This window comes from Bombina bombina, chromosome 1, assembly GCF_027579735.1.
Source record: "Bombina bombina isolate aBomBom1 chromosome 1, aBomBom1.pri, whole genome shotgun sequence".
NCBI lineage: Eukaryota > Metazoa > Chordata > Amphibia > Anura > Bombinatoridae > Bombina > Bombina bombina.
This window is the reverse complement of record NC_069499.1, coordinates 110,702,829-110,727,750: the sequence shown is the minus strand read 5'-3', so window position 1 is coordinate 110,727,750 and position 24,922 is coordinate 110,702,829. Positions and strand designations below refer to the sequence as shown.

The window sequence follows — 24,922 nt, the reverse complement described above, 5'->3', positions numbered from 1 at the left end:
ATTCCTGAAAGTTCCTACTTTCAAGATGGAGACTATTTGCACTTTACTTCCTTTAGTGCAGGAGAGTCAGTTTATGTCTACCATTGACTTGAAAGGCATTTGCTTTTCTAGACAAGCATTACTAGTTTTTGGCCCTCCCTTTTGATCTGGTTACTGCTCTGGTAGCTCTGTTGTCTGTGGGTCAAACTCAAGGAATTTCTGTAGTTCATTACTTGGACAACATCCTGATTCAGACTCCTTCATATTCTCTGGCTGTGTCTGAGATGGTTCTTCAGTTGCTTCAGAGTCAGAGTGGGTTGTGGGTCTCATAGTGGATGCCTCAGATTCAGTTCTGTTTGCCAGATTTAATCTTCTGGTCCGGCAATTGCAGATGCTGCATTAATAGAATGGGGACCTGTCTCAGAGGAAGACTAAACAGCCCTTGACTTGGTGGCAGACTCACCAATTCTTGATTCAGGGAGTCTCATTTCTTCGACCAGTGTGGATTGTTATCTCCCCAGATGCCAGCCTGTTAGTTTGGGAGTCAAGGTTACCAATAAATATTCTCGAACACTGTGCAATCTTCAGGGCTCTCCAGAGTTAACCCAACCTTAGACAAAAATCTTTTCTCAGATTCCAGTCAGACATCACGCAGTGGCTTATGTCAATCATCAGGTAGGAACTTGCAGTTGATACCTGATGAGGGTCCCGCATCATCAGTTGGGCAGAGCACTATAATTGCATATTCCAGTCTCTTCACCCAGGGGAATCGTTGTGAATCAGAAAGCTTTCAACTACATTTAGAGACATTGGGGTCTGACAAAGATAGATCTCATGGCTTCTCATTTGACTCACAAACTGCCTTAGTATTGTGCCGGGTATCGGGAACCTCGTGCAAGTCTGATAGATGCCTAGTGGTTCCTTATCTGTTTGTATTGCTATCCAGAGTGATAGCAAGAATCAAGCAGGAACAAATCTCAGCAATTCTGGTTGCTCTGGTGTAGTCTCACAGGATTTGATTTGCGAATCTGGTGTAGATGTTCTCGTGTCAGCTTTGGAGACTTCCTCTAAGGATCTTCTCCCTCTAGGCCCTTTCTTTTATCAAGATCTCGAAGCACTGAAATTGACAGCATGGCAAATGAATGCTTAATTTATTCTCAGAGAGGATTTTTTGACAAGGTTATTGATACCCTAATTCAGGCTAGGAAACCAGTTACCAGACGTATTTATCATAAGGTCTGGAAATACTTTTTTGTGTGGTATTCTCGCAAAGGTTACTGCTGAAATTATTTTAGAACTCCTAGGGTTCTTGAGTTCCTGAAGGAAGTCCTAGATAAAGGTTTATCAGCTAGGTAAAGGGTCAAATTGCAGCTTTCTATATTGTTTCAGAAGAAAAATGCTTAAATGAATTACTTTCAGGTCTTTGCTCATGCCCTGATTAGAATTAAACCAGTTATCCATCCTGTTTATCCTCCATGTAATCTTAATCTAGTTTTGAGGGTTCTTCAAACTCCTCCTTTTGAGCCAATGCATGGTTTAGAGCTTCTGCTTTTATCCTGGAAGGTTCTTTTTCTTCTAGCTATTTCTTCGACTAGAATGGTCTGTGAACTTTCAGCTTTGTTATGCAAGCCTCCTTTTTTGATTTTTCATCAGGATAAGGCTGTTCTTTTTTTTTCCTTAGGTGGTATCTACAGATACCATCAATCAGGAAATTGTGGTTCCTTCTTTTTGTCCAGCTCCTAAGAATTCTAAGGAGTGTCTTCTGCATAACTTGGATGTTGTAAGAGCTCTCAAATATTATGTGGATGCCACAAAATATTTCAGACTTTCTCCTTCTCTTTTTGTTATTTTTTCTGGGCCCAGCAAAGGTCAGACATCTATGGCTGTTACTTTAGCAGTTTGGCTTAAAGCCTTAATTTGTAAGGTTTGTTTGATTGCAAGGAAAATCCCCCTGAGCGCATTACTGCTTATTCCACTAGAACAGTTACTGCTTCTTGGGCTTTTTGTAATGAGGCTTCTATTGATCAAACTTGTAAGACAGCTTTTTGATCATCTTTATAAACTTCTAATTTGTTTCACTTTGATGTGTATGCTTCTTCCGAGGTTGCCTTTGGCAGGAAAGTTCCAGGGGCTGTAGTGCCTGAATAGTAAAATACTGCCTTCACTGTTTGTTCCCCTTTCCCCCATTCACGGTGGTCTCATGGACTCCACGGCTTGGGTATTCATTCCCACACACTATGACTTGTGGACTCCATCTAATGAAAGAAAACAAAATTTATACTTGCCTGATAAATCAATTTCTTTCATGATGTTGAGAGTCCACAACCCTCAACCTCTTATTTTATTCAGGTGGCAGAAGTACTTGCTTTGCACTTCTTTGCCCAACTTTGTCTTTCCTGCTTTTCTGTTTTCCTCATCTACTTGGCTACATGTATTACTGAGGATCATGGATGGAAAGTGGGAGGAATTTAAAGCTCTGGTATGTTGGGGTGTCTTTGCCTAGTGTTCAGGAGGGGACTATTCCCACACGTGATGATTCTTGGACTCTCACCATCATGAAAGAAATGACTTAACCAGGTGAGCATATTTTTTTTTCTGAATCACTCCCACCTCTTTAAACAAGTTAGTCTTGGAATAGACTAAAAATATGAATATTATGTTGCCAAGGTTTTGCCCAAATACTTTTCTTTCATGTAGTTAGCAAGAGTCCATGAGCTAGTGACGTATGGGATATACATTCCTACCAGGAGGGGCAAAGTTTCCCAAACCTCAAAATGCCTATAAATACACCCCTCACCACACCCACAATTCAGTTTTACAAACTTTGCCTCCCGTGGAGGTGGTGAAGTAAGTTTGTGCTAGATTCTACGTTGATATGCGCTTCGCAGCAGGCTGGAGCCCGGTTTTCCTCTCAGAGTGCAGTGAATGTCAGAGGGATGTGAGGAGAGTATTGCCTATTTGAATTCAATGGTCTCCTTCTACGGGATCTATTTCATAGGTTCTCTGTTATCGGTCGTAGAGATTCATCTCTTACCTCCCTTTTCAGATCGACGATATACTCTTATATACCATTACCTCTACTGATTCTCGTTTCAGTACTGGTTTGGCTATCTACTATATGTAGATGAGTGTCCTGGGGTAAGTAAGTCTTATTTATTGTGACACTCTAAGCTATGGTTGGGCACTTTATATATAAAGTTCTAAATATATGTCTTTAAACTTATATTTGCCATGATTCAGGATGATCAATATTCCTTATTTCAGACAGTCAGTTTCATTATTTGGGATAATGCATATGAATAATCAATTTTTTTTCTTACCTTAAAAATTGTTTCAATGGACTTTTTTCCCTGTGGGCTGTTAGGCTCGCGGGGGCTGAAAATGCTTCAATTTATTGCGTCATTCTTGGCGCTGACTTTTTTGGCGCAAATTTTTTTTTGTCATTTGCGTCATACTTGACGCCAGAAGTTGTTCGTGATTGCGTCATTTTTTTGACGTTTTGCGCCAAAAATGTCGGCGTCACCGGATGTGGCGTCTTTTTGGCGCCAAAAAATTTAAGGCGCTAAAAAAAAAGTGGGCGTCATTCTTGTCTCCACCTTTTTTTCACATTATTTCAGTCTCATTTTTCATTGCTTCTGGTTGCTAGAGGCTTGTTCATTGGCATTTTTTTCCCATTCCTGAAACTGTCATTTAAGGAATTTGATAAATTTTGCTTTATATGTTGTTTTTCTTTTACATATTGCAAAATGTCTCAAATTGACCCTGGATCAGAATCTACTTCTGGAAAGACGCTGCCTGATGCTGGTTCTACCAAAGTTAAGTGCATTTGTTGTAAACTTGTGGTATCTGTTCCTCCGGCTGTAGTTTGTGATGAATGTCATGATAAACTTGCTAATGCAGATAGTATTTCCATTAGTAATATACCATTACCTGTTGCTGTTCCCTCAACATCTAATACTCAGGATGTTCCTGTTAATATAAAAGAATTTGTTTCTAAATCTATTAGGAAGGCTATGTCTGTTATTCCTCCTTCCAGTAAACGTAAAAGGTCTTTTAAAACTTCTCATTTTTCGGATGAATTTTTAAATGACAGTCATCATTCTGATTTGTCTGTTTCTGATGAGGATTTTTCTGGTTCAGAGGATTCTGTCTCAGATATTGACACTGATAAATCTTCATATTTATTTAAAATGGAATTTATTCGCTCTTTACTTAAAGAAGTTTTAATCGCATTAGAGATGGAGGAATCTAGTCCTCTTGATACTAAATCTACTAAGCGTTTAAATTCGTTTTTTAAACCTCCTATAGTTATTCCAGAAGTTTTTCCTGTCCCTGATGCTATTTCTGAAGTAATTTCTAGGTAATGGAATAATCTGGGTACTTCATTTACTCCTTCTCAAAGGTTTAAGAAATTGTATCCTGTGCCATCTGACAGATTAGAGTTTTGGGAGAAAATCCCTAAAGTTGATGGGGCTATCTCTACTCTTGCTAAACGTTCTACTATTCCTACGGCAGATAGTACTTCCTTTAAGGATCCTTTAGATAGGAAGATTGAATCCTTTCTAAGGAAAGCTTATTTATGTTCAGGTAATCTTCTTAGGCCTGCTATTTCTTTGTCTGATGTTGCTGCCGCTTCCACTTTTTGGTTGGAGGCTTTAGCACAACAAGTATCAGACCATAATACTCATAGCATTGTTAAACTTCTTCAACATGCTAATAACTTTATTTGTGATGCCATCTTTGATATCATTAGAGTTGATGTCAGGTATATGTCTTTAGCTATTTTAGCTAGAAGAGCTTTATGGCTTAAAACTTGGAATGCAGATATGTCTTCTAAGTCAACTTTGCTTTCTCTTTCTTTCCAAGGTAATAAATTATTTGGTTCCCAGTTGGATTCTATTATTTCAACTGTTACTGGGGGGAAAGGAACTTTTTTGCCTCAAGACAAAAAATCTAAAGGTAAATATAGGGCTGCTAATTGTTTTCGTTCCTTTCGTCAGAATAAGGAACAGAAGCCTGACCCTTCCCCTAAAGGAACGGTTTCTGTTTGGAAACCTTCTCCAATCTGGAATAAATCCAAGCCTTTTAGAAAGTCAAAACCAGCTCCCAAGTCCACATGAAGGTGCAGCCCTCATTCCAGCACAGCTGGTAGGGGGCAGGTTACGATTTTTCAAAGACATTTGGATCAATTCGATTCACAGTCTTTGGATTCAGAACATTGTTTTACAAGGGTACAGAATAGGTTTCAAGGTAAGGCCGCCTGAGAAGAGATTTTTTCTCTCTCGCATTCCAATAAACCCAGTGAAGGCTCAGGCATTTCTGAAATGTGTTTCAGATCTAGAGTTGGCTGGAGTAATTGTGCCAGTTCCAGTTCTGGAACAGGGTCTGGGGTTTTACTCTAATCTATTCATTGTACCAAAGAAGGAGAATTCCTTCAGACCAGTTCTGGATCTAAAGATATTGAATCGTTATGTAAGGATACCAACATTCAAAATGGTAACTATAAGGACTATTCTGCCTTTTGTTCAGCAAGGGCATTATATGTCCACAATAGATTTACAGGATGCATATCTTCATATTCCGATTCATCCAGATCACTTTCAGTTTCTGAGATTCTCTTTTCTAGACAAACATTACCAGTTTGTGGCCCTTCCGTTTGGCCTAGCAACAGCTCCAAGGATCTTTTCAAAGGTTCTCGGTGCCCTTCTCTCTGTAATCAGAGAACAGGGTATTGCGGTATTTCCTTATTTGGACGATATCTTGGTACTTGCTCAGTCTTCACATTCTGCAGAATCTCATACGAATCAACTTGTGTCGTTTCTTCAAAGACATGGTTGAAGGATCAATTTACCAAAGAGTTCATTGATTCCTCAGACTCAGGTAACCTTTTTGGGTTTTCAAATAGATTCAGTGTCCATGACCTTGTCTCTAACAGAAAAGAGACGTCTGAAATTGGTTTCAGCCTGTCGAAACCTTCAGTCTCAATCATTCCCTTCGGTAGCTTTATGCATGGAAATTCTAGGTCTCATGACTGCTGCATCGGACGCGATCCCCTTTGCTCGTTTTCACATGCGACCTCTTCAGCTTTGTATGCTGAACCAATGGTGCAGGGATTATACTAAGATATCACAATTAATATCCTTAAATCCCAATGTACGACACTCTCTGACGTGGTGGATAGATCACCATTGTTTAGTCCAAGGGGCTTCTTTTGTTCGTCCAACCTGGACTGTGATCTCAACAGATGCGAGACTGTCAGGTTGGGGAGCTGTATGGGGATCTCTGACAGCGCAGGGGGTTTGGGAATCTCAGGAGGCGAGATTACCAATCAACATTTTGGAACTCCGTGCGATTTTCAGAGCTCTTCTGTTCTGGCCTCTTCTGAAGAGAGAATCGTTTATTTGTTTTCAGACAGACAATGTCACAACCGTGGCATATGTCAATCATCAGGGTGGGACTCACAGTCCTCAGGCTATGAAAGAAGTATCTCGGATACTTGTATGGGCGGAATCCAGCTCCTGTCTAATCTCTGCGGTTCACATCCCAGGTGTAGACAATTGGGAAGCGGATTATCTCAGTCGCCAGACGTTACATCCGGGCGAATGGTCCCTTCACCCAGAGGTATTTCTTCAGATTGTTCAAATCTGGGGACTTCCAGAAATAGATCTGATGGCCTCTCATCTAAACAAGAAACTTCCCAGGTATCTGTCCAGATCCAGGGATCCTCAGGCGGAGGCAGTGGACGCGTTGTCGCTTCCTTGGAATTATCATCCTGCCTATATCTTTCCGCCTCTAGTTCTTCTTCCAAAAGTGATTTCCAAAATTCTAATGGAACGTTCGTTTGTACTGCTGGTGGCTCCAGCATGGTCTCACAGGTTTTGGTATGCGGATCTCATTCGGATGGCCAGTTGCCAACCTTGGACTCTTCCGTTAAGACCAGACCTTCTATCTCAAGGCCCTTTTTTCCATCAGGATCTCAAATCATTAAATTTGAAGGTATGGGAATTGAACACTTGATTCTTAGTCATAGAGGTTTCTCTGACTCAGTAATTAATACTATGTTACAGGCTCGTAAATCTGTGTCTAGGAGGATTTATTATCGAGTCTGGAAGACTTACATTTCTTGATGTTCTTCTCATAAATTCTCCTGGCATTCTTTTAGAATTCCTAGAATTTTACAGTTTCTTCAGGATGGTTTGGATAAAGGTTTGTCTGCAAGTTCCTTGAAAGGACAAATCTCTGCTCTTTCTGTTCTTTTTCACAGAAAGATTGCTAATCTTCCTGATATTCATTGTTTTGTACAGGCCTTGGTTCGTATCAAACCTGTCATTAAGTAAATCTCTCCTCCTTGGAGTCTTAATTTGGTTCTGAGGGCTTTACAAGCTCCTCCGTTTGAACCTATGCATTCTCTGGACATTAAATTACTTTCTTGGAAAGTTCTGTTCCTTTTGGCCATCTCTTCTGCTAGAAGAGTTTCTGAGTTATCTGCTCTTCCTTGTGAATCTCCTTTTCTGATTTTTCATCAGGATAAGGCAGTGTTGCGGACTTCATTTAAATTTTTACCTAAGGTTGGGAATTCTAACAACATTAGTAGAGAAATTGTTGTTCCTTCATTGTGTCCTAATCCTAAGAATTCAAAGGAGAGATCTTTACATTCTTTGGATGTAGTAAGAGCTTTGAAATATTATGTTGAAGCTACTAAAGATTTTAGAAAGACTTCTAGTCTATTTGTTATCTTTTCTGGGTCCAGAAAAGGTCAGAAGGCCTCCGCAATTTCTTTGGCGTCTTGGTTAAAGTCTTTGATTCATCATGCTTATGTAGAGTCGGGTAAATCCCCGCCTCAAAGAATTACGTCTCATTCTACTAGGTCAGTTTCTACTTCCTGGGCGTTTAGGAATGAAGCTTCTGTTGATCAGATTTGCAAAGCAGCAACTTGGTCTTCTTTGCATACTTTTACTAAATTCTACCATTTTTATGTGTTTTCTTCTTCTGAAGCAGTTTTTGGTAGAAAAGTACTTCAGGCAGCTGTTTCAGTTTGATTCTTCTGCTTATAATTTCAGTTTTTTTCATTATTGAGATTAAAACTTTTGTTTTGGGTTTTGGATTATTATTTTTCAGCGGAATTGGCTGTCTTCATTTTATCCCTCCCTCTCTAGTGACTCTTGCGTGGAAGTTCCACATCTTGGGTATTTATTATCCCATACGTCACTAGCTCATGGACTCTTGCTAATTACATGAAAGAAAACATAATTTATGTAAGAACTTACCTGATAAATTTATTTCTTTCATATTAGCAAGAGTCCATGAGGCCCACCCTTTTTTTGTGGTGGTTATGATTTTTTTGTATAAAGCACAATTATTCCAATTCCTTATTTTGATGCTTTCGCTCCTTTCTTATCACCCCACCTCTTGCTATTCGTTAAACTGAATTGTGGGTGTGGTGAGGGGTGTATTTATAGGCATTTTTAGGTTTGGGAAACTTTGCCCCTCCTGGTAGGAATGTATATCCCATACGTCACTAGCTCATGGACTCTTGCTAATATGAAAGAAATGAATTTATCAGGTAAGTTCTTACATAAATTATGTTGTTCTATGGTATGAGATCTATACAGTTCTGGTAGTGCATTGACAAATAGACTGGATTTATTTAGTTTAAGCTTCCTATCTTCTTTTCTTGGATTGGTGACATCCTAGAAAAATGAGTAAGGGAAACAAAACAAGCCCACTATTTAGCAACACATTTTCACCTAGATGCAAAACTATTAACCCATCTGTTCTGAAAGCACAGCAGAACAATTTGTCCTGATCTTACATCAAAGGGTAGTAGGTTCAGGAGTAATTTTATAAAATCACTTCACATAAAGGGTGGTTGAAATAAACTTCCAGTAGCAGTCAGAGGGAAGAACGCTGTAAGTGAATTCAGAAATGCTTGTGATATACAGGACATGACTATCTTATGAGTTAAGTATTACTTCAGAAGGAAATATGAGCAGATTAATACTTTGTTTCAATAATCCCATTGGAAACCAATGTTTATATTTATGGAACTTTTCAGGAATCTCGATAAGTGTTTATTTGCAAGTTGTTTTTGTTTTTACAGAGAGGAAGAACTAGCTTATCTTACATTTGTTGCTGACATCACAGATGAAATCCTGACTCTGGGACTGTTTTCAAACAGGTTAGCTTTATTTTAACCAAGTACTTTTCAGAAAACACACTGTATGTTTTTGTAATATCTGTTTTATTTTGGCGCTCCCTGGTAATACCTACCTGTAAGAAACCCCTACCAAAGGGGTGTGGACAGAACCAACCTCTCCCCTTGTTACCTGATTAAAGGTAACCCTAAGGCAGAGCCCCCCTCCACGACTAGGAGACACCTCTCTTGAAACCGTTAGGATGCTGCATTGTTACTCTCCTGGGTTATTTGGCTTCGGCCACCTATGCCTGATCCTACCATTGCTATAATGCCCATTGCTGAAGTCCTCTATTCCTGCAATGATGATCACTGGTCCTCTACTCCGGCTTCCTTTTCCGTGAGGTTGCGGTGGTGGCCGGCATATTGGCTGTAGCCTCACAGTAAGTGACCCTCAGTGAGTCACTTCCAGCGCACACAAATTTAGTCTTCAGTGTTAACCTGCTGCATTTAGATGTCTGCTTGCTATTGCAGTACCAGTGTTTTTTGTAAGCTGCTTCAGAAGGATCCCTCGCAGTGAGTCCATTTGCTTATTTAGCTTGGGCTATTGTTATTGTTTTGTTGCTTATGTGTCTCATTTTGAGTTTAATTTAAAAAGAACACAATTTTTCCTTTATTTGCCTTTATTCTGATCCCCTTTTGCGTCAGTCAATTTTATTTTATTTATGTTTTAGATAGAGCCTCCTAGTTTGTTCTGATAATGTCCAACAGTCTTCTGCTATGCTTGCGAGGTAACTTCATTTCTTTCTCACTGATTATATTTTTGTGTGTTTTTTATGTCACAATCTTTGCCTTCACGTGCTCTATGCTATAATCCCTGCTGGCAAGACACTAAATATAAAAATATTTTTAAAGTTTGCTTCTCTCAAATATATGTTGGAGGCCTTCCTTTAACCACTGTTTCTTTGAAACCTATTTTTTTCTGAAATCGTACACACTGTTTAACTTGATTCAGAGTGAAGTTTTTTTCAGATTAATTTTTCAGATAAATTAGATGAATCATTTGGAATCTGTTTGTAATTTGAATATATTAAATCAATTAAATCGACACTTGGCATTGAGCATTAGCAAGCATCAGTACAGACTGGTTTAAGCCTAGATTAGCCCAGATTCTTCAGAAGTATTTCCTGTGTCTGATGCTCTTAATGGTATGTTTTCTCCTACATTGGTGTGTCCGGTCCACGGCTTCATCCTTACTTGTGGGAATATTCTCTTCCCCTACAGGAAATGCCATTTCCTGTAGGGGAAGAGAATATTCCCACAAGTAAGGATGAAGCCGTGGACCGGACACACCGTAGGAGAAAGAAATTTATTAGGTAAGCATAAATTTTGGAAGATTTTTCAAAGACTGAAAAGCAACCTTAATATTTCTAAATATTTATTTAAATTGTTTCCTCTATCTGACGATTTACATGCTCTGTTTTCTATACCTCCTAAAATTGATGCTGCTATTTCTAGACTAACTAAGAAAATGGTTTTCTATCATAAGGTGGTGAGAGTCTACAAGCCATAACTCCTGAGAATTCGAGCCCTGGCCACTAGGAGGAGGCAAAGATACCTAAAAACGTCACAAGCTGCTAATCCCTCTCACCTCTCTGATATTCCAGTCTTTTTCTTAGCCTTGCCAGGAGCAGGTGAATAATGAGGTGTTCAGGAAGTTACTTTCATTGAAGAAGGATCTTTTATCCTGTATCCCCTGACTATATTCTCTGCTGTTTAGTACAGTACTGGATTGACTCTCTACTGTATACAGGCATATCAGCTGGGTAAGCACAGTGGAGAGAGTGTCTTTTTGGGTAAGTACCTTTTGTCACTCACACAGCCTATCAGAAGGTACATAAGTATATGTATATCATAGTATCAAGTAAATGAAAACAAAAACCTAAACTTGAAAAAGTTGTAAATTCACAAATGGTGTTAAAAATTAGCACAATAGAAATAAAAAATGATGGAAAATAAAAAAAAAAATATAAAAACTTAAAAACAAATATAACTCAGTCCAAAGACCATAAAATACAGTCCATTATAGGACAAGATAGATAAAAGTATATCACTCCATAGACCAAAGAACTGAATACAAAAGTCCAGCAATGGGAAAAAAGCAGGGATCTCAACCCCAAATGGCACCAGGATTAGGCAGCTCCTCTTCTTAACCCCTAAAGGTAAGAATCAGACGTTCCTGCAGAAAAAGCAAATAAAAGGGCACCTCCAAAGCTGCTATGTTTAGCGCACTCCCCCTCCATCTGTGGTCATAGAGGTGTTATTTGCTGGTGCGAGGGGTACATGTGCAGGCCCTTAGCTCTCTGTTATTGAGAATGTTAACATATTTCCCACTGTGCTTGCTCCTCTACTCCAGGAGTCAAGACTTTTTTAACCCTTCATCATCAGCAAGCGCTATCCAGGCTGCTGAAACAAAAATGGGCCGGCTCATCAGCTTACATTACTGCTTTTTCAAATAGATACCAAGAGAATGAAGAAAAAATGATAATAGGAGTATATTGGAAAGCGGCTTAAAAATGCATGCTCTATCTGAATCGTGAAAGAAAACATTTGGGTTCAGTATCCCTTTAAGGTGCAACCCCAACCCAAATTCAGTTCTGGTGGGTTACAGACTGAAAGCCGTTTGCTGTTTGTTACATCCTGTCTCATGTTCCAAAAGATCCATTTAAGGACAGAGCTTTCTTGGCATGTGTAACAGACCTAGAAACCATGGGAGTGATTTTTCCAGGCCCCTTGTGGGAACAGATTCAGCGATTATATTCAAACCTTTTTATTGTTACGAAGAAAGATGGGACTTACAGGCCAATCTTGGATCTCGAAACTCTAAACAAATTTCTGAAAGTTCCAACATTCAAAACTAAGACTTTTTGCACTATATTTATGTCTTCTATAGACTTGAAAGATGCCTATCTGCTTATGCCTATTCAACAAGGATCATACAAAATGTCTTAGATTTGTCTTTCTAAACAGCCATTACCCAGGTGTTACACTCCCATTTGGTCTGGCATTAGCAGCAATAATCTTTTCAAATATTCTATGATCTCTTTTGTCTGTAGTGGGAGCTTAGGAAACGGTTGTAGCTCCTTTATTAGACGACATTCATGCACAGTTTTTCGGTTCCTTTGTTCCCATGGTTGGAAAATTAACCTCCAGAAAAGCTCTCTACTACCACAGACCATAGTTTCCTTTCTAGGCTTCACCATAGACTCTGTAATAATGACACTCTCTCTCAGGTGCTTTTAGACTCAAATTACAGAAGACCTGTGCTCCTCTCCATCAAACTCTTCTTCCAACACTGCTTCTATTCATGGAAGTAGTTGGTCTCATGATAACAGCTTCACATACTGTACCTGTTGCCAGATTCCACTTATGTTCTTTGCAGCTTCAAACATTGCTACAGTGGAATGTAGATTTCAACAATCTGTCTCAGAAGATCTCTTTAGACTTCAAGACAATACATTCTCTAACTTGGTGGCAGACTCTCCAATTATTAATTCAGGAAGCCTCATTTCTCTGTCTGAATTGAGTAGTAATTACCACGGAACCAGCCTGCTGGGTTGGGGAGCAGTCTGGACTTCCCAGAAAGCACAGGGAGTTTGGTCTCCTCTGGAGGCAAGGTTACTGATCAACATCTTGGAACTCCATGCAATCCTCAGGGTTCTCCAGCGTTGGTCCCTGGTACAACAGCATTATTTTCTGAGGTTTTATTTAGATAGTGTCACATCAGTGGCTTACATCAATCACCAAGTGGTTCCAGAAAGTTAATTAGCAATGGAAGAGGTAGCCAACATTCTAATTTCAGCAAAATGTCATCATTTCTATGATTCCAGCAATTCAAATGTTGGGTGTGGACAATTGGGAAGCTAGACATAGACCTCATGACTTCTCACTTAAATTACAAGCTACCCTAGTATTGTGCAAGATCTTGAGATCTTCAAGCGACTCTAATAGATGCTTTAGTGGTTCCCTGGTTTTTCAATCTGATTTACGTATTTCCTCCTTTTGCTTTACTATCTAGGATAATAGCCAGTATAAAACAGGAAAGGTCCTCAGTGATTCTAATTGCTCTGGCATGGCCTTGCAGGGCTTGGTACGCAGATCTGTTACAAATGTCCTCCAGCCAGCCTTGGTGCCTTCCTCTCAGGAAGGACCTTCTCTGTTAAATCTCTCAGCACGGCGATTTGAACGAGAGATTTTTAAGATCAAGTGTTAGACACCTTGATTCAGGCCAAGATACCAGTTACAAGAAAACAAAATCTGAAAGTTTTCTTTTCCTGATTTGAGTCTTAAGAATTACTATTGGAAATCTCTTAGAATTCCTTGAATTCTTACATTTTTGCAGGATGGCCTGGATAAGGGTTTATCAATCAGTTCCCTTAAAGTCCAAATTTCTGCCCTTTCAGTCTTGTGTCACAAGAAGATTTGAAGACTTCCTGACATTTAAGACTTTGTTCAAGCTTAGGTCAGGATAAGACCATTTATCAGTCCTGCTTCCCCTCTGTGGAGCTTAACTTGGTTTTTAGGGTTCTTCATTCTCAGCCATTAGAACTTATGCATGATCTGCATATTCAGCTGTTGTGTTGAAAGGTTCTGTTTAGCTTGGCTATTTCCTCGGCAGAGGAATATCTGAGCTTTCTGCTCTATCCTATTATTCTCCTTACCTGATATTTGTAATCCTATCTCTCTGCCCAGAGCCAAAAAAAAACAAAGATAGATTACTTCATAACTTGGATGTTATAAAAGTCCTTGAAATTTTTTATCTTCAATCCACTAAATAATTCAGAAATTCTTTAGCCTCAACCTGAACAAATTGCTGCTTATTCTACTAGAGCAGTTGCCACCTTTTGGGCTTTTGGAAATTAAGCTTCCTTTGTGCAAGACAGCTACTTGGTCAACTTTATATACCTTTTACCAAATGTTTGTTTAGTACCTCTATTTACCTTAACTGTTTTTCCTGCCCTGTTTCATTGTGGTCTTGTGGACTTCACAGCTTGGGCATAGGATTCCACACATGATGGCTCGAGGGCTCTCACCATCTTATGAAAGAAAACAAAATGTATGCTTATCTTATAAATTCTCGAGACCTGTCCTTGTTTTTCTATAACAGTTGGCAACAGTGCCAGTTTGCACTTTTTTACCCAGCTTTTAGTTTTCTGCTTTTCTATTTTCTCCTTTTTCTTGGCCATATGTATGGCTAAGGAATCATGGTAAAGTGGGAGGGATTGAAGCTCTGTTGTGTGGGGTCTTTACCCTCCTCCTGTTGGACTGGACTTTAATCCCACATGTGATATCTTGTGGGTTCTCACCATCAAGAATTTTTTTTATTTATCAGGTAAGCATAAATTGTTTTGTTTTTTTCTTACTGCTGCAGGGTTTTAAAGCGGGTGTTTGAACGTCATATTGCAGAAAATAAACATCGTTTGGACGAGGTAAGAAAATGTTACATATATTTTTTATTATGATTTAAAATCAGTATATTGCTTAATTGCTTAAAGGGACATCAAACACTTTAAGATGGTAATATAAAATGATAAAATATGTATATATCTAAAAAAAAAAAAAACACAACTCTGCTATATTCTTTCATCATTTAGTTTGTCCCCTTTTCCTATAATTCTTTTTGGGAGCTTTTCAGTTTAATATCACTTTAAGGTGGCATACATAAAAAGATGAAAGTCTTTGGCCAGGGATTAAATTTAAAAAAGCTTGATCTATGGCTAGTCACCACTGTAGGAACATCAGACACGTGTATCATGACCTTTATAATCCTTGTAGATTAGTCATCTTCTTAAGGGTAAAGGTGGGAACCAGTCATTGCCAATGTGCTTAAAGAGATGTCTATGCTTTGCTATAGCCTACAGAAAAACAAAATCTACATCTGGGGTTCCATGTCTTTTGTTCAGAGTAGAATTGCCAAGTACTTTTTGCCTGGACTGTCGTTGTAGTTGGGAACAGACTGATATACTGCAGTAAGGTTCTCTATGAAAGGCACATTTCCTTCTTAATACAGGGAGAGTCCACAGCTGTATTCCTTACTTGTGGGAAATACTGGACCTGGCCACCAGGAGGAGGCATACACCCCAGCCGAAGGCTTAAATGCCTCCCCCACTTCTCTCATCCCCCAGTCATTCTTTGTTTTTTGTCACAGGAGGTTGGCAGAAAAATGTCAGAAGATTTTGGCGTAGTTCCTTAGAAAGTGTATCTGCCCTTTGAAATGGGACTGGAGTTTTAAGTAGTCTTGTCAGTCTTTCAGTGAGAGCATTGATGAAAGTTAGAGTCTGGAGATACAAGGAGATTCTTTCTCCGAAACCATCCAGACTCAGATTAACAGCTCCTAAGCAATCGGCGTTGACGAGTTTTGCTGCCTGCTTTTCTGCACTCAAGTCCATGTCAGAAGCGATGCTACAGTCTGTCACACTTGAAGGACCGTGTTTCTGTTCCACGGCATAGATTGCAGTAAGATTGTTTCATTTTTTACACATAAATGTTAACGCTAGAAGACAGGGTCACAGTGGGACTCCTTTATCTTTATGGAATCAAGGGTTAATATCTCCTGAGGGTGATTGTTGAACAGTTATTAGTTTATGTGATTTTTGCTGCTATGTGTGAGATGTTTTGGGCTCATAGGCTGATATGGAGAGTACAGGTTGCTCCTTTAATTTGAGAGCTGCACAGTTTTTATTAAGCTTGGCACGCTTTTCCTTTAGCATGGGCGGTCCTGCATTGCTCACCGTGTGGTCACGGTTTCCATTTCCTATTCCTGACCGAGTAACTACGAGAGGAGCGTGTTTTCTCTACACTGTCTGGGTCATAGGAGGTGGTGAGTGCCCCAGCCATTGGGGTTTTAGGTGCCAGTTGTTTTTCTTGCTTAAATAAGTTGCCTAGATATGAAGGATTCTGATGTTTTAGAGCAGTGTTTCCCAACCGCGGTCCTCAAGTACCCCCAACAGTCCTGGTTTTCATTATAGCTGAACTAGAGCACAGGTGAAGTAATCAGCTGATGGATGAGAACAGGTTAGTAACCATGGTGTTACTGATCAGCTGATTACTTCACCTGTGCACTGGTTCAGCTATAATGAAAACCAGGCCTGTTGGGGGTACTTGAGGACCACAGTTGGGAAACACTGTTTTAGAGGATGAGACCTCTAAATTATGTTCCATATGCCGCAACAGGGTGTTTTCTTCATCCAATGTTGAGATGTTAGATGCCACTGAGCCTTCCACCTTTGAGATCTCTTCGTTCCGTGAGGTGTGTCCCCTACAGTCATCTGATCCTACACATGCAGCTTCCCCTTGTACTTCTAATCCTCCTCCTGGAGGGGGCCTTTTTCCACCAGATGTTACTGCGCAGTTCTGTATGGCGATGTCTGCGGCCTTAGCTGTGTTGCCTAGTATGGCTATGCGCAAACGAAGGGTTAATCCATGCGCTCCTGCCCAGGGTGCGTCTTGTAAATTGACGGTTGTATCCGATCAGTCATCCGAGGATGTGGTTCTCTCTGAGGCTTCAGAGTACGGATCTTCTGGGTCGGAGTCTGCTGCTTCTAGTCCTCCGGCAGAGGACGATTTCGCCTTTAGATTTAAGGTCGCACGCCTGCACTTCCTTCTAAGAGAGGTTTTGTCGATATTAGAGATGCCTAGTACTGATCTACCAGTCGAATCTCAGAGCCCTGTATCAGAGGGAGGTTTTGATTATGGCGGGGAGGGATAGAGATAATTTTCCCTTACGCCTTTTGTTTATTTTTTATTAAGATTCCCAGTTCTGGGCTCTTTAGGGGGGTGGTGTTGTTGCCTATCCCTATTTGTCTAACACTTTTTGTGTGCTTGCCTATCATTTTTGCTATTCCATTGGGGATAGTTTTAATTTTAGAGCTCTGGATTATGAGAGGAAACTCCTTTTTATAAGGATATTTCCCCTCGTGGGATATTTGTATATTGTCGACTCGAAGACTTCGTATTGAAGCTTCTCTGTCTCAAATTCGAGTTGAGGTTCCCTTGATATTTACAGAAAGAATTAAGACATTGGAGCTTATAGTTATTTTTTCTGTGACTTTTCACTGTTTCTAGCCCCAGAACTAGGGCTTCCAGTTTTTCTGTCCAGACCTGATAGCTCTGGCAGATATGGCTTTGGGATCTAATTTTTTCTTCTGTGCGAGGGAAAGATTTTGGTTCTGCTATTCTGCAGTTTTCCATTTGGAAGAGAAAGAATCCTTGTTTTATTCTTCCTTGCAGTTAAAACCCAGCGTCTGAGACCTCCGCTGAGCCAGAACAATCCGAGTGTTTTCATTTTGAAAGATGACTCAGCCCTGGAATATATCCAAGCAGAGCAGGGGCCATCAATCCTAGGTTGGTGGAAGGGACCAGTCCCGGGTCCTATCTTGGATCAAGTTAAGGGAAAGCCTATCGCTCCTTTCAGTCGCTTGTTTTCAGGATCGTTCAGGCCCTTGGATTTTTGGAGGTCATAGCTAGGCTCAGATTCTCAGCCTCCCAGGACTCTTTACTTCTCCTGACCCTGTCTTCCAGACAGAGAGAGGGAAACCTCTTTGGGTGGGAGTCGGTTTTGTTCTCCTTTTGGAGTCATTGACACTGGTAACTATTACTGAGTGAGGTTTGAGATATTATTCAAACAGTTTTGGTACGTGGTCACAGATGGGGGGGCAAAGCCTGTCCTATTTGGGCCTGAATGTACTAAGCAAAGCTTATTTTATCTTCTTGTTTTGAAGGGATTCTTTGGCATTGATGGAGGCTTTATGGTCCACTCTACCCTTGGTATGGGAAAAGCAGTGCAGGACCACTGTTGAGGAAGGATTTCATACTTTTCATTCTTCCTCATGGAACTTTCCGGTTCCTAAGGTTATGTTTCTGGTCAGACTCGCTTTTTCTTTAAGAAACTTTTTAGGAGTCCAGGGATTCTTTGGCATTGCCAGACTCCATATCTAGCGGTAGCTTCTCTTGTCTAGAGGATCTGGTTCGAATCACCTGCGTCTCAGCTGATAGAGACCGCTAAGGTTTTTTATCTGTCTTCCCCGTTCCTTAGGGATGGTGGAATACTTGACCAATGTTTTCTGGTGTAGGGCTCCAGGGTGGATTCCTGGATGCTATATTTGTCTTCATAAACTTGAGGACTCTTATATTGGACTTGAAAGTTCTAAGCAGCTTCACCAGGTCGTTCTCTTCAGACCTCCTTCAGGCATCGCTAGCTAGGTGTTGGTGGTATGGGTTTGTCATGTGGTCCATCTCGGACTTAACTTCTTTTTTCAGGACTCATCTCAACCGAGGATTGGTGTATGCTGAGGCAGAGGTGAGACGTTGTTTTCAAATCTGTTTTACTCCTGGATTCTTGGATCACTGATTGGGGGTATTGCACTCTAGTATTTTTACATCAGGATGGTGAGGTCATGTCAGGAAAGCATGGGGTCTGTGGACTCAGGAGGTTCCCTCTCGATTGCTGTTTGGATCTTCAGGCAATTCCTTTGTTCTGAAGTTTAGTCTACTGGGTTAGTCCCAGTTTTAGATTATAGTCTGTTTTTCTCTCAGTGGCCTAGTGCTCCTTCTGAGGGGAACGAGAGTCTCCCTAACGATAAGGGTAATATCTCTATTTCTTTTACAAAGATATGACAAGTCCACGGATTTCATCCTTACTTGTGATATATTAACCTCCTGCTAACAGGAAGTGGCAAAGAGCACCACAGCAGAGCTGTATATATAGCCCTCCCCTTCCCCTCCACCCTCAGTCATTCTCTTTGCCTGTTTTATACTAGGAAAACATGGTAAAGTGAGGTGTTAGTTTTAGTTTCTTCAATCAAGAAGTTTATTTTAAATGGTACCGGTGCGTACTATTTTCCTCAGGGGGATATGGAAGAAGATTTCTGCCCTGAGGTTTGATGATCTTAGCATTTGTAACTAAGATCCACGCTGGTTCCCACAAGACTTCTGAAGGTAACCATGAGACATCTTCAGTGTGGAGACCGGTTTCATGCTACAAGCAGCATTAAGGTATGTGCAGCCTTTTTTTCTGAGGAGACTTGGTGTATCAGAACTGGCTGGCATTATTTCCCTGTATGGGGATGGGGTAAGCAGTAAAACCTATTTTATTAAGAGGGGTGTTACTGGAGTCCCTATATTATATTTATCATTAGTTGATATTTGGGCATTATGTGACATGGGAGACAATGTAAAAAACGATGTTTTATGTTTTTTATTTTTGGCACTTAAAACTTATTGGTTTTATGCTTGAGGGTTGTAATTGTGTGTGTATTTCTACTTTTGTGCAAAATTGCATTCCCATGCAGTGTTGTTTGGGCCTACTCCAAATTTTGACCTTAAGGGGCGGAGCCTATTTTGGCGCTTTTCCTTCAGGCTTAGCAGCAGCAAACAGTAACTCAGTGGCTCCTGGACTGTGTAGCTGGTCTGAAGGGTTGGAAACTTGATTCGAAGTACTCTGGGGGCAGGTAGGCGTAGAGGGTATTTTTATCTATCTTTTGACTAGATGTTGATATAAGTACTTCTAAAGCCTTAATTCTGCCCTTGCTTCTGGGTGCAGTAATTTTTGGATTAACCAACGATATTTAAGTTAAATTTGGGAATAATTTAACGTTTTTTTTGTGCGTTTTGGAAAAATTGTTCACTTTCTTTAAAGGCACAGTACACATTTTTTCTAATGTTTATTTTATGCTATAAATAAAGTGTTTAAACGACTTTTGTGGTATTACTAGTCTGTTCAACATGTCTGACATTGAGGTTTCACATTGTTCTATGTGTTTAGAAGCTATTGTGCAACCCTCTCTAACATTGTGTAACTTTTGTACTGAAAGGGCTTTACAATGTAAAAAGCATATTTTAAATAAAGTAAGTATGCCTAAGGATGATTCTCAGTCTGAAGAGAATCAGGATATGCCATCCAATTCTCCCCAAGTCTCACAACCTTTTATGCCCACACAAGCGACACACTAGTACTTCTAGTGTGTCTAATTCCTTTACTCTGCAGGAGATGGCTGCAGTTATGTCAACTACCCTTACAGAGGTATTGTCTAAATTACCAGTGTTGCAGGGTAAACGCAGTAGGTCAAGTATTAATGTAAATACTGAATCCTCTGATGCTTTATTAGCTATTTCCGATGTTCCCTCACAGTGCTCTGAGTTGGGGATCAGGGAATTACTGTCTGAGGGTGAAATTTCTGATTTAGGGAATGTTTTGCCTCAGACAGATTTGGATGCTATGTCATTTAAATTTAAGCTTGAACACCTCCGCCTGTTACTTAGGGAGGTTTTAGCGATTCTGGATGATTGTGACCCTATTGTGATTCCTCCAGAGAAATTGTGTAAAATGGATAAATATTTGAAATTCCAATATTTGGAATTCTAAGAGAATTTCAGAAATTGTTAGAAAGGAGTGGAATAGACCAGGTATACCGTTTTCTCTGCCTCCTAATTTTAAGAAAATGTTTCCCATATCAGATACCATTCGGGACTCATGGCAAACGGTCCCTAAGGTAGTGGGAGCTATATCTTCCCTAGCTAAGCGTACTACTATACCCATTGAGGATAGTTGTGCTTTCAAAGACCCTATGGATAAGAAATTAGAGGGTCTTCTAAAGAGATTATTTGTTAATCTGGGGTTTCTTTTACAACCTACGTCTTGCATTGTTCCAGTAACTACTGCAGCAGCTTTTCGGTTTGAGGCTCTAGAAGAGTCTCTTAAGGTTGAGATTCCATTAGATGACATCTTAGATAGAATTAAGGCTCTCAAGCTAGCTAATTCTTTTATTACTGATGCTGCTTTTCAAATTGCTACATTAGCGGCAAAAAATGCAGGATTTGCTATTTTAGCACGTAGGGCATTGTGGTTCAAATCTTGGTCTGCTGATGTGTCATCAAAACATAAGCTTTTAGCTATTCCCTTTAAAGGTAAGACCCTTTTCAGGCCAGAATTGAAGGAAATCATTTCTGATATTACAGGAGGGTAAAGGCCATGCCCTACCTCAGGATAAATCTGTTAAAATGAGGGGTAAACAGAATAGTTTTCGTTCCTTTCGGAACTTTAAAGGAGGACCCCCCGCTTCTTCCTCTTCCTCAAAGCAGGAAGGGAATTTTACCCAATCTAAGTCAGTCTGGAGACCTAATCATAACTGAAATAAGGGTAAACAATCCAAAAAGCCCGCTGCTGCTCCTAAGATAGCATGAAGGGGCTTCCCCCGATCCGGGACTTGATCTAATAGGGGCAGACTCTCTTTCTTTGCTCAGGCTTGGGCAAGAGATGTTCAGGATCCTTGGGCACTAGAAATAGTGACCCACGGTTATCAATTGGAATTCAAGGACTTTCTCCCAAGAGGGAGATTTCATCTTTCAAAGTTATCTGCAAACCAGATAAAAAGAGAGGCGTTCTTACGCTGTGTAAGATCTTTCTACTATGGGAGTAATTTGTCAAGTTCCAAAATTGGAACAGGGACAGGGGTTTTACTCAAACCTATTTGTGGTTCCCAAAAAAAAGCGAACTTTCAGACCCATTTTAGATCTCAAGTGTCTAAACAAGTTTCTCAGAGTCCCATCTTTCAAGATGGAGACTATACGAACAATCTTACCAATGATCCAGGAGGGTCAATATACGACTACCATGGATTTAAAGGATGCTTACCTTCATATTCCAATCCACAAGGATCATCATCGGTTTCTAAGATTTGCCTTCTTGGACAAACATCAGTTTCGTGGCACTTCCGCCACAGCACCCAGAATCTTCACAAAGGTTCTAGGGTCTCTTTTGGCGGTTCTCAGACCACGAGGAATAGCGGTGGCGCCTTATCTGGACGATATTCTGATTCAGGCGTCAACATATCATCTGACAAACTCTCACACGGACACAGTGTTGTCTTTTCTGAGAACCCACGGCTGGAAGGTGAACATAGAGAAGAGTTCACTTGTCCCACAGACAAGGGTTCCTTTCTTGGGAACTCTGATAGACTCGGTAGCCATGAAAAATTTTCTGACGGAGGTCAGAAAATCAAAGATTCTAAATACTTGCTGAGCACTTCAGTCCATTCCTCAGCCATCAGTGGCTCAATGTATGGAGGTAATTGGATTTATGGTAGCGGCAATGGACATCGTTCCGTTTGCTCGCTTTCATCTCAGATCACTGCAACTGTGCATGCTCGGACAGTGGAATGGGGATTATGCGGATTTATCTCCTCAGATAAATCTGGATCAAGAGACCAGAAACTCTCTTCTTTGATGGTTGTCGCCAGATCATCTGTCCCAAGGGACTTGTTTCCGCAGACCCTCATGGGTGATTGTGACAACAGATGCCAGCCTTCTGGGCTGGGGTGCAGTTTGGAACTCCCTGAAGGCTCAGGGTGTTTGGACTCAAGTGGAGTCTCTACTTCCAATCAATATTCTGGAACTGAGAGCAATATTCAATATGCTTCAGGCATGGCCTCAGTTGGCTTCGGCCAAATTCATCAGATTCCAGTCGGACAACATCACGACTGTGGCATTTATCAATCATCAGGGGGGAACAAGGAGTTCCTTAGCGATGATAGAGGTATCCAAGATAATCAGTTGGGCGGAGGCCCACTCTTGTCATCTGTCAGCAATCTACATCCCAGGAGTAACAAAAAACTGAGGGGCGCCCTATTACAAATCTAAGTGATGATTAATAAATAGTGAAGACACGGTCTTCTAGTGTGTCAAAAAGTTATAGTGGTGATAAAAGGGTTTGAATAAGTGAATATATAAAATAATAGATAAATAGTAATAGTTGCTACTGGTGTCAGTTGTGAGTAGCTATCAATCACAAGCTAATAACACTGGTGAAGGTAATAGTCAGCATCTGTATGTATATGTGTGTGTATATATATATATATATATATATATATATATATATATACATATATATATACATATATACACACCCATAAAACACACACAAAAATACAAATATATATATATATATATATCAAAAACAAATATACAATAGTAAAGATAATAACAATGTTATACAGTTGAGAAATATAACAATTGGTTAAATGTTATAAATGTGTAACAATGCCTTAGAGGACAGTGAAGAGGCAATAATTCTATTAAAAGTCTCTGGAGAGGAAAGTAGGCAGCTATCTGTGAAGATCCAGGCCAGGATCCAGGAACAGCAATCTATGAAAAGAAGAAAAAACAGAAGCGCCACATGGCCCAATATTGTTTGGTCCAATTTTGTAGATCTCAGGATAAAATACAAACTCACATTTAGAAGAGCACCTCAGTTAGTGCTATAGGGGCAGTCTGGGATCTATTCGGTCACCCAGAAGACCAACTTCCTGCACAGGAACTGATGTAATGTATAAAGCACCTCTTTTGATGCTATGGGAGCATGAAGGGATCAATTTGGTCACCAAACAGACTTATGGCAGGACATCCAGGATAAAACGGTAATGGTTCACAGGATCCCAAGATGGTCAAAGTGATAAATATCCTCAGATAAAAAGGCAAAAAAATCCCAAAAAAGGAATAGCAAGTGTTCAAATACTAAAATTGACTTTATTTAAAAATTGAATAAAATAACAGGCAACGCGTTTCTCAGCCAATGGCTGTTTCATCAGGCTTCATAAAATGTTTACTGAACACTTGCTAGATATACCTTAAAATCAATAAGGGTGATAATGCACAGGTGGTGATGGGAGGGGTCAGCTTAATTGTTCGTACCCTCATAACCAATCGGATAGTACAAAATGAAACTTAACTTCATAGCCAATCAGATAATACATAATATCATCAAATAATATACAAAAAAACATACAACACATATATAAAAAATATTTTTCATCCACAACTTACTAGTTAATGTTATTCATATTGGAATTCATAATGTCCTATACATAATATCATTAGCATATAAACAAATTATAAGATCATAATTTCGTACCTTGTTATAGGCCAAATTGTACTAAGTCTTTAGATGGCGTACATGAGAGAGTAATAGAGACTATAATAAATCCCAATGTTCATGAGGAAATAAGTGTATATGATAAAGTGTTGCAAACTGATTGCTAAATGTAGCTAAACTTAAGTGTTGTGGAGGACGGCGTCCTAAGACGCCTAGTGCGCATGACTGGACACAGTGTGTCAATACTAAAGGTTGCTTAGCAACTAGTTAGGTTCCTGAATGTAACAGTGACCAATCGGTGGATAGACAAATAGAGATTGGATCATCGGATATTTTAACACAATATCAGTAGTATATCTTTATGGGAATGAATATCAAACAAGTCGTGCACTATAATGGTGATAAATTAGGCAGAATTTGTTCAAATGAGGGCGCATTTCCAATATAGTGATAAATCACAAATATGCTCGATGTTAGGCACTTGTGTCCTGAGAACCGATATAGCTATGCGTGCTCGTTAAATATCTGTAGCAAGATGAAATCGCGGTAAGCGTCACTAAAACACAAGACTCACTACGGTCTATCAGAAGTAAGAGTCATATCTATAGCAAGATGAAATCGCGGTAAACGTCACTAGAACACATGACTCACTACGACCTATCGGAAGTGAGAGTCATCTAGTAATAATTGGATGAGCTACACGTCAATCAAATAGCAACTGTTTGATGATAGGATAAGGAATCGTAAATAAAATCCATTAATAAATATATAATATACAAGAGTTTGATAACTTAAATTTTAAAAAAGGAATATTGTGTCAGCCTATGCCCAACAGAATAATAAAATATTAATAATAAAACTGAAAAAAGTTATTCCATATAATG

At 39.8% G+C, this 24,922-nt stretch overlaps 1 protein-coding gene across 1 annotated transcript in view; it reads left to right on the top strand.

Moving 5' to 3' along the window:
• SPATA7 (spermatogenesis associated 7) overlaps positions 1–24,922 on the top strand; it is a 328,138-nt gene that overhangs the window by 232,092 nt on the left and 71,124 nt on the right. Inside the window, exons 9-10 of the mRNA XM_053710849.1 lie at positions 9,080–9,157; positions 14,544–14,601. Of these exons, the coding sequence (XP_053566824.1) occupies positions 9,080–9,157; positions 14,544–14,601 (136 nt within the window). The remainder of the gene's footprint in view (positions 1–9,079; positions 9,158–14,543; positions 14,602–24,922) is intronic.